Here is a 14,509-nt window from a genome sequence, read left to right as displayed (position 1 = left end):
CCCGCCCTCCCTTACCCCCACCCCGCGGCGACCCAAAGTTAGTAACGCCTACATGAGGTCACAAGTGACGATTTAATTACCTCCTCTGCTTTGCTGACCCTCACTCCCGCAGCCTGTCACTCTGCCCTCCCCTCGGCACCCCCCCTCCCCGGGCCCCGCTGCGGGAGATCTTGAGACCTTCGTGCGCACGCGCCACTGCGCCCCGGGGGCTCTCGCGCACTCGCGCGGCGCCCCCTGGGCGTCCCCGCCGCTCGCCCCGGGGCGCGGAAGCGCGCGCGCTCCGGCGGCCCCGCCCCCAGCGGCGCGCGCCCCACGGTCGCCGAGGGGCGGGGACGCGAGCGAGGCCGGCCATGGAGCTCCTGCGGAGGGCCCACGAGGCCGCGCTCCGGCTGCTGCTGTGCGGGCCCTGGGCCTCGGGCGCCGCCTCCCGCCCGAAGCCCCGCGCCTCGGAGGTGCTGACGCGGCACCTGCTGCAGCGGCGCCTGCCGCACTGGACCTCCTTCTGCGTGCCCTACAGCGCCGTCCGCAACGACCAGTTCGGCCTCTCGCACTTCAACTGGCCGGTACAGGGCGCCAACTACCACGTCCTGCGCACGGGCTGCTTCCCCTTCATCAAATACCACTGCTCCAAGGCCCCCTGGCAGGACCTGGCCGGGCAGGATCGGTTCTTCACGGCGCTCAAGGTCGTCAACCTGGGTGAGTGGCCCGGGCCGGTGAAGGACGCCCCGCTGACAATGGGATCACTGTTTGCAAAGCACGCTGACAAATGTCGCTCAGAGGCCGAGACCCCGGCCCTAAGTTAGGCCACAGCAATGCCGGGGAGCCCTGCCTCGGCCCCGCGCAGGCTCGCCCGGGCGCACGGGCTCACCACGTTTCTCCCGGAGCTGTTGGGTTTCCCAGACTCTGCCTCCGCGTCCCACCCACTCTGGCCTTGGCCCTAGTATTTGGATCTCCGACCCCGACCTCCCCATCCCTAACCCCTCGCGTAGGTGCTTGTCGCGGCTGAGCAGTTGCTACTGAGTCATTCCCTGGAAAGTAGGGCTTTTAAATGCCAGACCTGTATCGAGGGACCACACGGCATCACCCCTAGGGAGGAGGCATTCTTTCCATCCTCACCTACCGCAGCTCTTGACTGGGAGAACCTCAACATTGGGGAGTAAGAATGAGGGTGTAAGGAAACGACCCCACTGGAGAGTGGCTCTGAAATTAAGAAATCTTACAGCATGGCAGGATTCGTTCCCATGACCATCATTTTCTTGGGTGCATTCATTATTATGAAAACTGCAACTACTTTCTGAGTTTCATTGTTTTCTTTATATGAAATCCCAGCAAGTGCGTTTTACTAGAAGCACTAAAGGTTTTCAACAGTCGTATCAGCTTCCTAAAGTCCTAGGCCTAAAAGGTACCAAAGTCTTCTGCCTCTTTAATATTTCTGTGTTTTCATGGTAATGTTCTAATTCCGATTGTATTTACTCTTGTTGGATGCTTCTTTTCTTTTGGCTAATGACGGAAGAGGCATGAACATTGACATAGGTATATCTTTTGTATCTTTATCGAGAGGCCTCAAGATGTTTTGAGCCTATTAATAGGTAATATCACTTTGATCCAGATTTTAGTAATTCGAAATCTAGATGTGGGAGCTGAACCCTGTTATCCAATCGGTTTTTTTAAACCAGAGTTAAAGCTAAACCCCTGTGTACATGCACTGGTATTATATAATCTGACGGATCATTAAATTTATATATGGTATTTATGTATTTTTGCTTATAATAATTCCCATATGTCAGTCATGGGATTTTTGAGCCATTGATCTACTGGGACTGCCCTGGGTTCAGTCCAACAAGGAGGAGATTATTTAGCAATGCGTAATTCTTTAAAATCTTGTATATTTGGCTGATGGACTACATAGAGCATGCCCACTAATTTTGAGGTTGGTTTGAAGCTGAAGGGTAAGCTCACTTGGAAGATGTGATTCAAAATTATTTGGAAAGACTGGAGTGATAAATTGATTCAGGAAGAACTTTTACTGTTTTCAGAATCAGAGGCAGTCATTCATCCCAAATGTAAAGAGTAACAGGTTAGGAAGAGTATAGTTGGAGGATCATAGGTAAACCATGAGCCAAATGCCTTTTAAAGAGTTTTTATTTAAAACTTAACACTTTTAATAACACCTTAATAATTAGGGGCTTCTTTTTTAAGTATAGATAGAAAGAAATCCAGAGAAAATTAGAATACCCAGAACATTCTCACACAAAGAAGTGAAACACTTTGAGGAAAGAAACAACAGTTATATTTTCTTTATGTGGAAGAGAAGCCTGAAGACTGATTCAGTTGTCTTTTGGAAATTCTAAAAATCCTGCCTACATGGGAATAAGAGTTTTAAGTTAAACAAAAAGGAAAAGTTTCTGCTCATGCATGCTTTAATACAAATTGGCTTTCATTCCCTTTATCAAAGGGAATTTTTTTCCTGGACTTTTTAAACATTAGTGTATTTACCAATGGTAATGTTTATTTTGTATTTTTGTCTTAAGGTAGGGAATTAGATAATAGATTCTTTCCTGTTCTGTGATGTACAGTTGCCCCTCTGGATCATCTAGTTCCTATTCTATTAATAAAAATACCTAGGATTTTATTCCTCTTATTCTCTTCTAAATTAATAATTATCTGAGTAATCCGTTTTTCCATTTTGTAAATAATAAAGATTTCTCTTTTACCATTTGTTCCCTTTCTCCTCTGCCTTCCCTTCAGTGGAAGCTGACATTTTACTGATGGTTTATCAGTCTGGGTGTCCTGCTGGGAAGTAGATTGAGATTTAAGAAAAGCAACTTACCATTGGAATGAATGGGTAATCGGAGGCTTGCTAAGAAGTTCTAATTTTTTTTAAGTGCTTAATTTGACAGTGGTTTACCTACTGTTCAGCTGACTCAGAATGAATTATTATGCAAAGAACTGACTTTCATGTTCATTTTGATGTTCTGTTTCAGTCTGGGAAAAATTTAATTTCTCATGGAATTTTATAGACTTCATAGCATATGTGCTATACATAAAGAAAATTATTTTTTTAATGTTTAAATTATATAAGTGGCAAATCTTCTCATTTTAGCCTGACTGCATTAAGTAGACTGCAGGGAAAAAAAAATACAGAATTTCTGACTCCTGTATCACAACCCCATCCCCTATAAAACAGCATCAGTGATAGTGGTTCCTAGCTGTTTCTTAGTAAGAGATAATGTAGTTATTATAAGCTAGTAATCTTTGGTGAGTTCTCCATTTTAGCTGAAAAATACTGACCATTGATTTATGTGGTTTTTAAAACGTGTCAGTGTTTTAACTGAAAACTGATAAGTACTGTAAAACAAGATTTCAGTTTTACCAGCCATTCCTTAAATTTATATCATTAGCATTGGTTTAAAAGGCGTATTTTATATATTTTACTGTCAGTATATTTAGAAATTAATAATTGTTTCTAGAACTCAGTTCTTCCTCCATTGATTTTCAGCTTTCACGTTGTGATACTGTATTTTTTTTTAAAGATTTTATTTATTTGACAAACAGAGATCACAAGTAGACAGAGAGGCAGGCAGAGATAGAGGAGGAAGCAGGCTCCCCGCTGAGCAGAGAGCCCGATGCGGGACCCTGGGATCATGACCTGAGCTGAAGGCAGAGGCTTTAACCCACTGAGCCACCCAGGCGCCCCGTGATACTGTATTTTAAATTTATTTTTTATTTCAACTTCATCTTCACTCACTTCTGCCTGTTTTCTTGTCCACTTCCCTACTCATACTCCCTTTACCTTTTTTTTCTTTCTGGTAAGTTGGTTTATGTTGCTAGTTTTTGTAGGGTTTTTGGTGGCATTGCCTTGAAGCCTTTAGAGATTCTTTTGGGTGTTACCAAGGCAAAGAAGGCAATATACTGTCAAAGATTTCATGAGAGTTCCAGGGAACCCTGGGATAGTGACAAGCTGTGACCCAGTATATTCCTAAAAATAGAGGGGCCAGGCTGAATGGGCATTTTTGCCTGTTCTCATTGCCAGCTAGTGACGCTTCTCCTGATTAATCTCTGGCATCACAGTGGTTGGAATGCAGCTTCAGGGGAAAAGCCCCAAGTAGTCCAATGCACTTACACCCTCAAAACGAGCATAATACAGCAAATATATTCTTGCGGAAAATTTTTAAAAAATCTAGCAAAAGGATTAGTCATGAGCATGGGGCTTCCCTATTAACTAGAAAGAGGGATTTTCCAAATGTACAGCTCTTCTTTTAAATTGTCATTTTTCTGCCCAATTCCTACACGAGAACAATAAAGTTAATATTTGTGTGGCACATACAATATATGCCTGTGGCTTTATACATGTTTTTAAATAAGTGCCTTAAAAAAGATAGGAACCATGAAAGTTTATTCTGTGTCAGTCTAGTATCATATGCATGAGGGTTTAATCCATTATCTCTGGCTAGTATATGTTTGGTTTCCTGCATCACAAATGGCCACTGATCACAACTGTAACAGCAAAATCTTATCAAATGGAAATACTCCAAAAAAGAAACGTGTTGTTGGAGTCTACTGTATACCTATTTCAAATAGGTTAAAACAAGATTGTTTTCAAATCAGTTGTAAAAATACTCATGGGAGTATTTCTCATACCTGTTATACTAAAATCTTCCTTAGAATTAGGGTTTGCCTCAGGTTTTGAAGACAGCTACTTGACCCAGTTTCTTTTAAGTTGTACAGAAAATTACTTTAGCCATCAGTGTTACTGTTTGATGTAAAGCACAGTAAAGTCGTCCTAGTAATTTGAGCTCAAGGCCACTAATCTGGAGCATCTACAACTAAATTCATGAATATTCTGTTTGCTTATTTGTGAAAAGAATATAGAATCACTTCATAATTACTTGGGAGTGATGAATTAGTGCTTAAAGTGCTTTGAATTAAAATTTAAACCAGCCTTATCTACAGTTTTAGAAATCTTCTAGGCTCACACAGTTGCTTCCCTATTCCACAAACTGATGAAATTGAGCTCTTAGATAATTAGAATCAGTCTGTACTCCTATCTTTATATTTTCATAACTTTACAATTTGTTGACATTGCGAAAGAGTTGTCTGTGACTTATACCATGACAAATACATGGATGCATGATTAATTAATAAGCATTGATGTTCATAAATAACATATTCGTTTGTTTTCTAGGTATTCCAACCTTATTATATGGACTTGGCTCCTGGTTATTTGCTAGAATCACAGAGACTGTACAGACCAGTTATGGACCAGTAACAGTTTATTTTCTAAATAAAGAAGATGAAGGTGCCATGTATTGAAGGTGTGCCTCGGAGAACATAAATATCAGTGAATTTTCTCTTGTGTGTATGTGCAATGTTTATTTTTGACCCTTTAAAATAAAACTTTTGCAAACACCTTTTTCTTTCTATGGTGTTGGGTTCTTTAAGATGAATCATTGCCCTCAAGAGGCAAAGCTTTTCATATGTTGTTACATATTGCACACTCGGTTTAGCCAGTGGGAACTACAGATGCATGAAGCATATACCAATTTTTTTCCTAGAATTGGGTTAAATTACAGATAAATTATGATTATAATATGTATATATTCTATAGTTAGGTGTTAGCAATTCAAATCGACTCTTTGAAGAGAAAATGGAGACACCCACACAAAGAAGGAAGGTGGAAAAAAATCTTTTGTAGGACACTGGGAAAAGAAGTAGAGGATTTTAGGATATATATGGAGATAATATCATTGGCAATTCCAAAACTGATAGATTTTAACTGTAATCTGAAATCTAAACCCATTTAGCTGCTAGGATTTTCAGTGGGTATGTCTTAAAGCCTTTGTGCCATTTACTTGGATGAGAGGTCTAGATGTAATGTTGAAACTTCTTACTGCCTAAACATCCAACACTATACTACTTTCTAAAAAATAATGACTCTGGTTAATGTAAATGTACCAAGATGATGAAATTAAGACTTACTAAGAGTTAAAATACCATGCTGATAAAGCTGTAAGAACAATTAAGATCTGGAAAGACTCAGAAGAATAAATTTGGTGTCTGTTTATAAAAGCAATTAGCTGAAATGGTACATATCCATACACTTCTTGGTGATGGGAAATGGGCCGAAATTTTAAAGACCTGATGGCAGTTTTGTGTTAAGATTTTATTAAGCTAATTGCATTTTTGAAAGGAAAGTCATTTAAAAAAATTTATCCTTGGGGGTGGTTACAAAATACCCAGACGAATGGTAAATTTCAGAAATTTGGAGTAATTTAGGGAGAACTAAGTAGAACTATTTAATTTCTAAACCAATGGGTGTTTAAGATTTATGATCTCTCCCATAATTACAAACATACATTATATATCATTTTATGTTAATGTGTTGCTGGTACTCTGCAACATTCACACATTATTGTAGCAAAATATTTTATAAAATACAATCTAACCAGCATTTGGGTGATTGCTTCTGGCAAATCAGTTGAGAAAGTGAGTGGCAGAGACTGAGGTGAAAATAACAGAATAAAGTAATACAAACTAACTTCGTTAAAGGTAGTTGCTTTCAATGAGCTGCAGAGAGTGAGCTGTTCTTCAAATAAATGTAATGTTCACTTGTCTAAGAGCAATTCTAACACTTTAATCAAAGAAGTACTTATGCCAATATATTTAGTCCAGAAGAACATACTTGACACTAGTTAAATGAATGGCTTACACAGAGGAGATAGTGTTACATTAAGCTTCATTAATAATAAAACTGACTATTAGCATTTTGCAAGGAAGGCTAGAACTGATTTCCCCTGTAATGGGCAAAGTTAAATAACTATAGCTCATAAGTTTTAAGTCAAACACTGCTCATTCACTGCTGCTGGTCTTGTCAATACTTGACGTAAAGGTTTGGTCCCAGCACAAAGCTGATAAAATGGTTTTTAATTACCAGACTATAAATACAGCTTTTCAGTAGAGTTGCACTTCTTTTCATACTGGCCCGTTTGATTTCTGATAATTTGTGCTGCTGACTCTGCTTACCTGTTTTTCAATAGCTACAGTCAGTGTGACTTCTTATCCATATGGTGATAGGTAGTCTCCTTGGAGAAGATCTTTGACAAACTACCCTATTGATCTCTGTAATTCTCTGCTGCTTGCAGCATTAAATAGAGCCTTGATTTCTTGTCTCGTGCACTTGCTGTGTAACAATTAAGCAAATGTAATATTTTCTTGTATTACATGAAAATCAATAGACCTTTTGCTCTCATGGAGTTGATCATGGTGAATGATGAATCAACGATGGCTAAGCATGGTTCAAATATTAAAATATCATTCCTTGGATTTATTAAGTCTTAACAGTGAAAATTTTAGTCCAAAAATGCTTCCCCATTGAACAGTAATGCTTAAGTTTTTCCTTTAAAGTTGAATACGACATGGAAGCATTGTAGCCTAATGGGGATAAAATATAAATGCTAGGAGCCAGGCGATTAATTCTATTTTTAGTGTTAGTCCTGCATTACTTTTCGACTTCAAGCTAATAACTCTACTCCTTTGTGTCTTAGTTTTTTCTACCTGTAATCTGAGAACGAAACAAGAAACCTTTCTACTTTCAAATGTATGATAAATATGCTTGTAAGCAAATGTCAGTTTCATTTCCGTAAAAGCTGGTTTTGTGAAGGACTTCCTTAATAAAAGTATTTTAAAATAACGGAGAGGAAAAAAGGAAGAGACAAACTGAGGCATTGTACGTGTACGTGAGAGTGGATTATGCCTGAGGTGGTAGGCAGGGTTCTGAGTTGACCCTCCCATTCTGGGTATAAGGAATATTCTTTCTTTTTTTTTTTTTTACTTAATTTTTTTTTCAGTGTTCCAAAATTCATTGTTTATGCACCACATCCAGGAATATTCTTAGTTGATGAAACAATCAAAAACAGCTTTTCTACCAATGCTTTTTTGATGGGATTTTGTCTTTAAAAAAATCCAGGCCAAACTATTTTTTAATGAAGATGAGAGTTAGTATAAAATTTTAGAAATCTTCTATTGATTGTTACTTCTACACAAATCAATTATCAAGTACTAGAAGAAATTTTTGGTCAAAATGTTTAGTTTCTGCATGAACTGTTAACCACCATAAAGATACAGTAAGAACTGGGGGCATGAAAGAGGTGGCTAATAAAAATAAATCCCTAGTTTCTCAGTCCTAATGTGTGGTTTTTTTTTTTAAGATTTTATTTATTTATTTGACAGATAGGGATAACAAGTAGGCACAGAGGCAGACAGAGGGAGGAGGAAGCAGGCTCCCTGCCGAGCAGAGAGCTGGATGTGGGGCTCGATTCCACGGCCCTGGGATCATGACCTGAGCCGAAGGCAGAGGCTTTAACCTACTGAGCCACCCAGGCGCCCCAGTCCTAATGTCTTAACATAGCAAAATGACAAATAGTTATTTCTTTTGTCAAACATACTTGGTCAATGATATTTTGCTAATTGTTGACTTCAGTAAAAAATTGAAACACTTGGGGCACCTGGGTAGCTCAGTGGGTTAAGCCTCTGCCTTTGGCTCAGGTCATGATCCCAGAGTCCTGGGATTGAGCCCCACATCAGGCTCTCTATTCAGCAGGGAGCCTGCTTCCTCCTCTCTCTCTCTGCCTGACTCTCTGCCTACTTGTGATCTCTGTCTGTCAAATAAATAAATAAAATCTTAAAAAAAAAAAAAGTTGAAACACTTGTAATTATTAAAAACCATACATATTTCTTTTGCAATGTACATTTTATTTCTTGTCATATTTATATTCACTCAAAACTATAAGCGAGAACATCTGTAATGCTTCATGAAATAGCTCTTAATTCTGTTAAAGAATGAATGATGTTGAAATGGGTGGGGTGACATTAAGACAGGGATCTTGGTTGCATTTCATTTAAAAGCTAATGCAGATAACAGAAACCTTATCCTAAAGCCAGTAGATCGGGTATCCACTTTTTTTTCAGCACTTACCATTCAAATGGTAATGATGTTTGAGGGCATCTTAACCTAAACAAGTACTTAGCATTACATCTCACCTGGGTCAACAGTCTAGGGTATCAAAGTTAAACTGTGTTACTGTAAATTAATGGAAAATGTAACTGCACTTTGCTGAAAGATCAATGTCCAATAAAGGCTGCACAATCAAATCTTGTTGCAATGATTGAGGTCTTTAATTGCCTTTCAAAGATAAGGTGGTAATCAACACAGCTTTAACTGATTTTTTTACTAGTTCAATTACATGCTAATGACTAGTGCCAAGTCAGAATCTTTAAGTACTTATACTTATTAAATCTTATGTTAGTAATGAAAAATTACTTTAGCTACACGATCGATAGAACACAAATCTTAATTACTATATTTCACTTTTATACTATTTTATATGCTTGACAAATGTTTCACAAGAGCTTTCCCAACAGTAAGAAGTGTTAGTAGTGACCATGGTCCACAGAGTATTTTTGTAATATAAATTAGAGAAGAGTTGTTGAGAAAATTTTTTTTCTTTAAATGAAAATGTGGCTAAAATAGTTCCCACTGACACAAATTTGGCCATCCAACTACTTCTCAGAATTCTGTTCTGCTAATTGAGAATATATTTAATACAACTGGGATAAAATAAATCCAGATTGTTTTTAGTGTGTTTCTAAAAGTTCACTTAGTTTTCTAGTAAAGAAATTGATTTTGTGTAGAGCCTGCTATAAAATTCTCCTATTTGGGGAAAGGATAAGTTAGTAAAGGGAAATGAAAAATGAAAAAAATAAGTTGGACTTCATCAAAATTAAAAACTTTTGTGCTTCAAAGGATACTATCAAGAAAATAAAAAACCAGCTGATGGTATAAGAGGAAAATATTTGCAAATCATGTATCTGAAAGGGGACTTATAGCTAGAATAATAAAGAACACTTATAACTCAAAAACACAACTGAAAAATAGATTTTAACAGGTATTTCTCCAAATAAGAAATACAAATTTTTGCTATGAAGCACATGAAAAGATGTTCAACATTAACTGTCAGGGAAACGCAAATCAAAACCACAATGAGAGACTACTTTGTACCTCCTAGGACAGCTATAATCACAAAGACAGATGATACCAAGTATTGCCAAGGATGTGGAGAAATTGGAGCCCTCATGTGTTATCAGCAGGAGTGTAAAATAATACAACAACTTTGGGAAAGTTTGGCAGTTCTTCAAAATATTAAGCATTAACTGACCATATGACCCAGCAATTCTATTCCTAGGTATATACTGTAGAGAATTGAAAACATATGGTCACACAAAAACTTGTACAAAAATGTTCATAGCAGCATTTTTCACTCTACCTCAAAACTGATAGCCACTAATTGATGAATGAATCAATAAAATGTGGCAAGTTCACACAATGGAATATTAGTCAAAAAAAGGAATGATGGGTCCATAAACATGAAGCATTGACGAAGCTTGAAAACATCATGCTAAGTGAAAGAAGCCAGAAGTCTGACCTGATTTCATTTATGTAAAATGTCCAGAACAGGCAAATCTGCAGAGCCAAAGTGAATTAGTGATTGTCTAGGGATGGGGAGGTTGGGAAAAAATGGGCAGTGACTGGTCATGGGTATGGGTTTTCATTTCGGGGTGATGAAACTGTTCTAAAATGGATTGTGGTGATGGTTGCACAACCCCGAGACTACACTCAAACCACTGAATGGTATATTCTAAATGGAGGACCGTGTGGCATGTGAATTATCTCTGGATGAAACTGTTAAAAAATTAGTCACGAGGAGAGGGGAAATGGGCAGTTAGTATTTAATGTGGTATGGTTTCAATTTTGCAAGATGAACAAAGGTCTGGAGCCTGTTGGTACCAATGGTTGCACAATGATGTGAATGATAACCTGACTGTATCTGATACCACTGAACTGTACACTTAAAAAAGTTTAACATGGTGCAGTGCCTGGGTGGTTCAGCCGGTCGAGTGTAGGACTCGGTTTACGCTCAGGTCTTGATCTCCAGTCATGGGATCCAGTCCTGTGGCCAGCTCTGTTCAGCACTGGGTCTGCTTGAGATTCTCTCCCCTACCCTCTCTCTGCTCCTCCCCAAGCATGCACTCCCTCTCTCTCTCACTCTCTCGAATAAACAAAATCTTTAAAAAAAAAAATGATTGGGGCGCCTGGGTGGCTCAGTGGGTTAAGCCTCTGCCTTCGGCTCAGGTCATGGTCTCAGAGTCCTGGGATCGAGCCCCACATTGGGCTCTCTGCTCAGCAGGGAGCCTGCTTCCCTTCCTCTCTCTCTGCCTGCCTCTCTGCCTACTTGTGATCTCTGTCTGTCAAATAAATAAATAAATAAAATCTTTTTTTAAAAAATAAATAAATAAATAAATAAATAAAATTTAAAAATAAAAAAAATGATTAACATGGTAAATTTTGTATGATATGTATTTTACTACAAATAAAAATAATTTTTGAAATTTAGTAAAGGATTTAATGTTACTGTAATGAAATACAACTGATTGTATGATTTCTATAGAAAGTAACTGAATTTAGAAAAATTACAGATTAAAAAAGGTAAAACATGTTAATATCATTTTATACATTGCAGTCCAAGAATTTAAAAAAATTTAATTATGAAGCCTAGTTTTAATTAAGCAGATGAAATCTCATTTGGGATCATTTTTAGTAGCATTAAGGATATACTTTTATATCTTTATTATATACTTGTATTCCGAAACTAATACAATGTTGTAGGTCAATTATTCTTCAACATAAAAATACACAGACACATGCATAAAGAGATGTGTTGTTTTAAAAAGATGTACTTGGTTTGAGATTATTTAAGATAAGACCAAAGAAAAGCATTAAAATGTTAGTAAATGAAAATATCCTCTTTTAGATCCTAGTTGCTGGGTGAAGAATATTAGCTACTACGAGTATGAGGTGTTATATAGTATTGCTTATAGCTATTTTAGTTGCACTTACATCATTTTAAATACAGTTTATGAACATTGTACTACTCCATTACATTATTAATTTATCTTCAGTGATATTTATAGTATCAATTTAAAAGCAATAAAACTTCATGAAAAGTAGCTTAAACACAAGGATTTTGATAAACAAAAGCTTCCAGTTTTTAAAAGCAAAGCATGGAAGCTGTACTTCTTAGGGAAGATTTGAAGTTTTTGTATTGTTGTTGATGATAGAATTATGAACCTTATAAACTCAGTATTTTTTAGTTAACCTAAATACATAAATCTATTTGAATTCATCTTATGAAAAGAGATATGTCATTAGATATATGATCATTATATGCTTTAGTGATTCATGGACCTTGTTACATACATGCTTTGTAATGTATGAATTATTTAGTAAGAAAAATCACAATAATTTTGTTGTTACTCAAAAATTTATGGGTTGGCAGAAACAATTATGCAGCCCCTGAAGCTGGAATGTTAAGGTAACATCATTAACACTACGTAGTATGATTTTTTTAGTAGTTGCTTGACATAACCTTTACTGCTTCTGCTGGAATATATCAGTAATTTTATAACAATCTGTCTGTAAACAGCACATTGAATTTATTAACTACAAAGTGATTCATTTTACTCTATTTTCATACAACTGAGTAATTTAAAATCAGACCTAAAAAAGTTGTCTACCCAAACCCTAATGGAAGAATAAAAAAATACAAAATGAAAATCAATATCCCAATAAATAGATAAAATTTTTTTAAATTTTAACTCCATTTAATAAAAGTGGATATTTCTACTTCAAAAAATGAATATGTTTAAGAAGTGAATGAAAGTACATAAAGATAGGAGATTATCTCATAAGCTTTCTTTACACATGATATTAAGGCCCTTGCTGTGAGATGAAGCCAAAATTGTAGTTTCTTATGCTTTCAAATCTCCAAATATCTAAAATGAAGGAACCAAGAATTTTAAAGTTGGAATAAAAATCTAAGTAGTGTCACCTAATTTTAGATTACATTTAAAAATCAACATTCATTCATCCTCCATACACTTTTGCATTGACCACACTGAAGGCAAATTTTAGTAATTTTACTTGTCAACAAAACCTAGTAGTTCTGAATCTACGTACAGAGTCCATTCAAGCCATAATGAAAAAAAAAACCAGTTTCTGTACACAGCTGGATGAGAACTACATCTTACTAATTTTGTATTTGCTGTATTTATCATATAATGAAGACTCTGTGTGGAATGAATGTGTGATATTCAAGATTAAAAAGAAAACTTGTCTTCATCTTTAAGAGCTTCAAAAAAAGGATACATACCTGGAGATCATGTGAATTATTTGCAAGAAAAGCAACAAGTTTTAATATACCTCACATGTAATGAATTAACATACACTGTTCTATGTATACTGAAAAACAAAATGTGAGCTATATTTTGTTTGTCAATATAAAGAAAATAATACAGATATGTTTAAACAATGAAAAGAGAGAAGTAATGTGGCTTAAATGATTTGTAGGAACACCAACCTACTCTATCTAAAGGAAAATGGAGGGCTGCCTCAGTCAGTTAAGCATCTGCCTTCAGCTCAGGTCATGATCTCAGGGTCCCGGGATCCAGCTCTGCATCGGGCTCTCTGCTCAGCGGGGAGTCTGCTTCTCCCTCTGCCTGTTGCTGCCACTGCTTATGTTCTCTCTCTTTGTCAAATAAATAAATAAGATCTTTTTTAAAAAGTAAAGGAAAATGTATTATGTAGAAATTCAATCTAATGACATTTTAAATTAATAAATTAATTCATTTTAGAGCATCTACAATCTATAGTACCTGACACATGGTGGTACCCCACGAACATCTGTTGAACTGTCATTTCCACTCCTCCATGAGTGCTGGAATTGTTCCCACTGTTATTTTCTCTTCCTGCCGAAACAGGAGAGAGTAGACTTTCCTGTCACACTTTCAGGGATTTATCTGTGCTCATTTTTGTTCTGCCTCTTTATAGTCTTCTTTTTAAAAAACTTCTGAGCAGGAAGCCTGATGCAGGACTTGATCCCAGGACCCAGAGATCGACCTAAGCCAAAGGCAGACACTTAACTGACTGAGCCACCCAGGCACCTGTGAAATTATTTCAGATTTACAAAAAAATTGCAAAGGTATTACAGAATTCCTATATATCCTCACGCAGATTTCCCTAATGTTAACCCCTTACATAAAACTTAGTTGTTAAAACTAAGAAGTCAAAGAAGTCAACATTGTGTATTATTACTAACTGAACTGCAGAGTACACTAGTTTTTCATTATTGTTCTTTTCCTGTTTCTGGATTCCACTGAGGAATCCAGTCATCATGTCTTCTTAGTTTTCTCAGGTTTGTGACAGTGACATTTTTGTGTGTGTGTTTTATGACCTTGACAGTTTTTTTTTAAAGATTTTATTTATTTGTTTATGTATTTATTTATTTTATTTGACAGAGAGAGATCACAAGTAGGAAGAGGCAGGCAGAGAGAGAGAGGGGGAAGCAGGCTCCCCACAGAGCAGAGAGCCCGATGTGGAGTTTGATCCCAGGACCCT

The 14,509-nt window shown here is 37.1% G+C and overlaps 1 protein-coding gene across 1 annotated transcript; it reads left to right on the top strand.

Moving 5' to 3' along the window:
* The first annotated feature begins 225 nt into the window (after positions 1–225).
* On the top strand, positions 226–5,413 carry CUNH15orf61 (chromosome unknown C15orf61 homolog). The gene is made up of 2 exons (XM_032864624.1): positions 226–696; positions 5,186–5,413. Exons 1-2 carry the CDS (start codon positions 351–353, stop codon positions 5,311–5,313), a joined length of 474 nt encoding a protein of 157 aa, XP_032720515.1. The 5' UTR covers positions 226–350; the 3' UTR covers positions 5,314–5,413.
* Positions 5,414–14,509: the final 9,096 nt, after the last annotated feature.

This window comes from Lontra canadensis, unplaced genomic scaffold (genome assembly GCF_010015895.1).
Source record: "Lontra canadensis isolate GAN:19392208 unplaced genomic scaffold, GSC_riverotter_1.0 scaffold28, whole genome shotgun sequence".
In the NCBI taxonomy this organism is placed as follows: domain Eukaryota; kingdom Metazoa; phylum Chordata; class Mammalia; order Carnivora; family Mustelidae; genus Lontra; species Lontra canadensis.
This window is presented reverse-complemented; position numbering and strand designations above follow the sequence as displayed.

What these genes read in the sequence shown, in the direction of transcription:
- CUNH15orf61 (XM_032864624.1), top strand. Translation starts at nt 351, where the DNA reads ATGGAGCTCCTGCGGAGGGCCCACGAGGCCGCGCTCCGGCTGCTGCTG. An exon ending in GCTCAAGGTCGTCAACCTGG is followed by an intron (nt 697 to 5,185) that starts GTGAGTGGCCCG and finishes TTTGTTTTCTAG; the next exon opens with GTATTCCAACCTTATTATAT.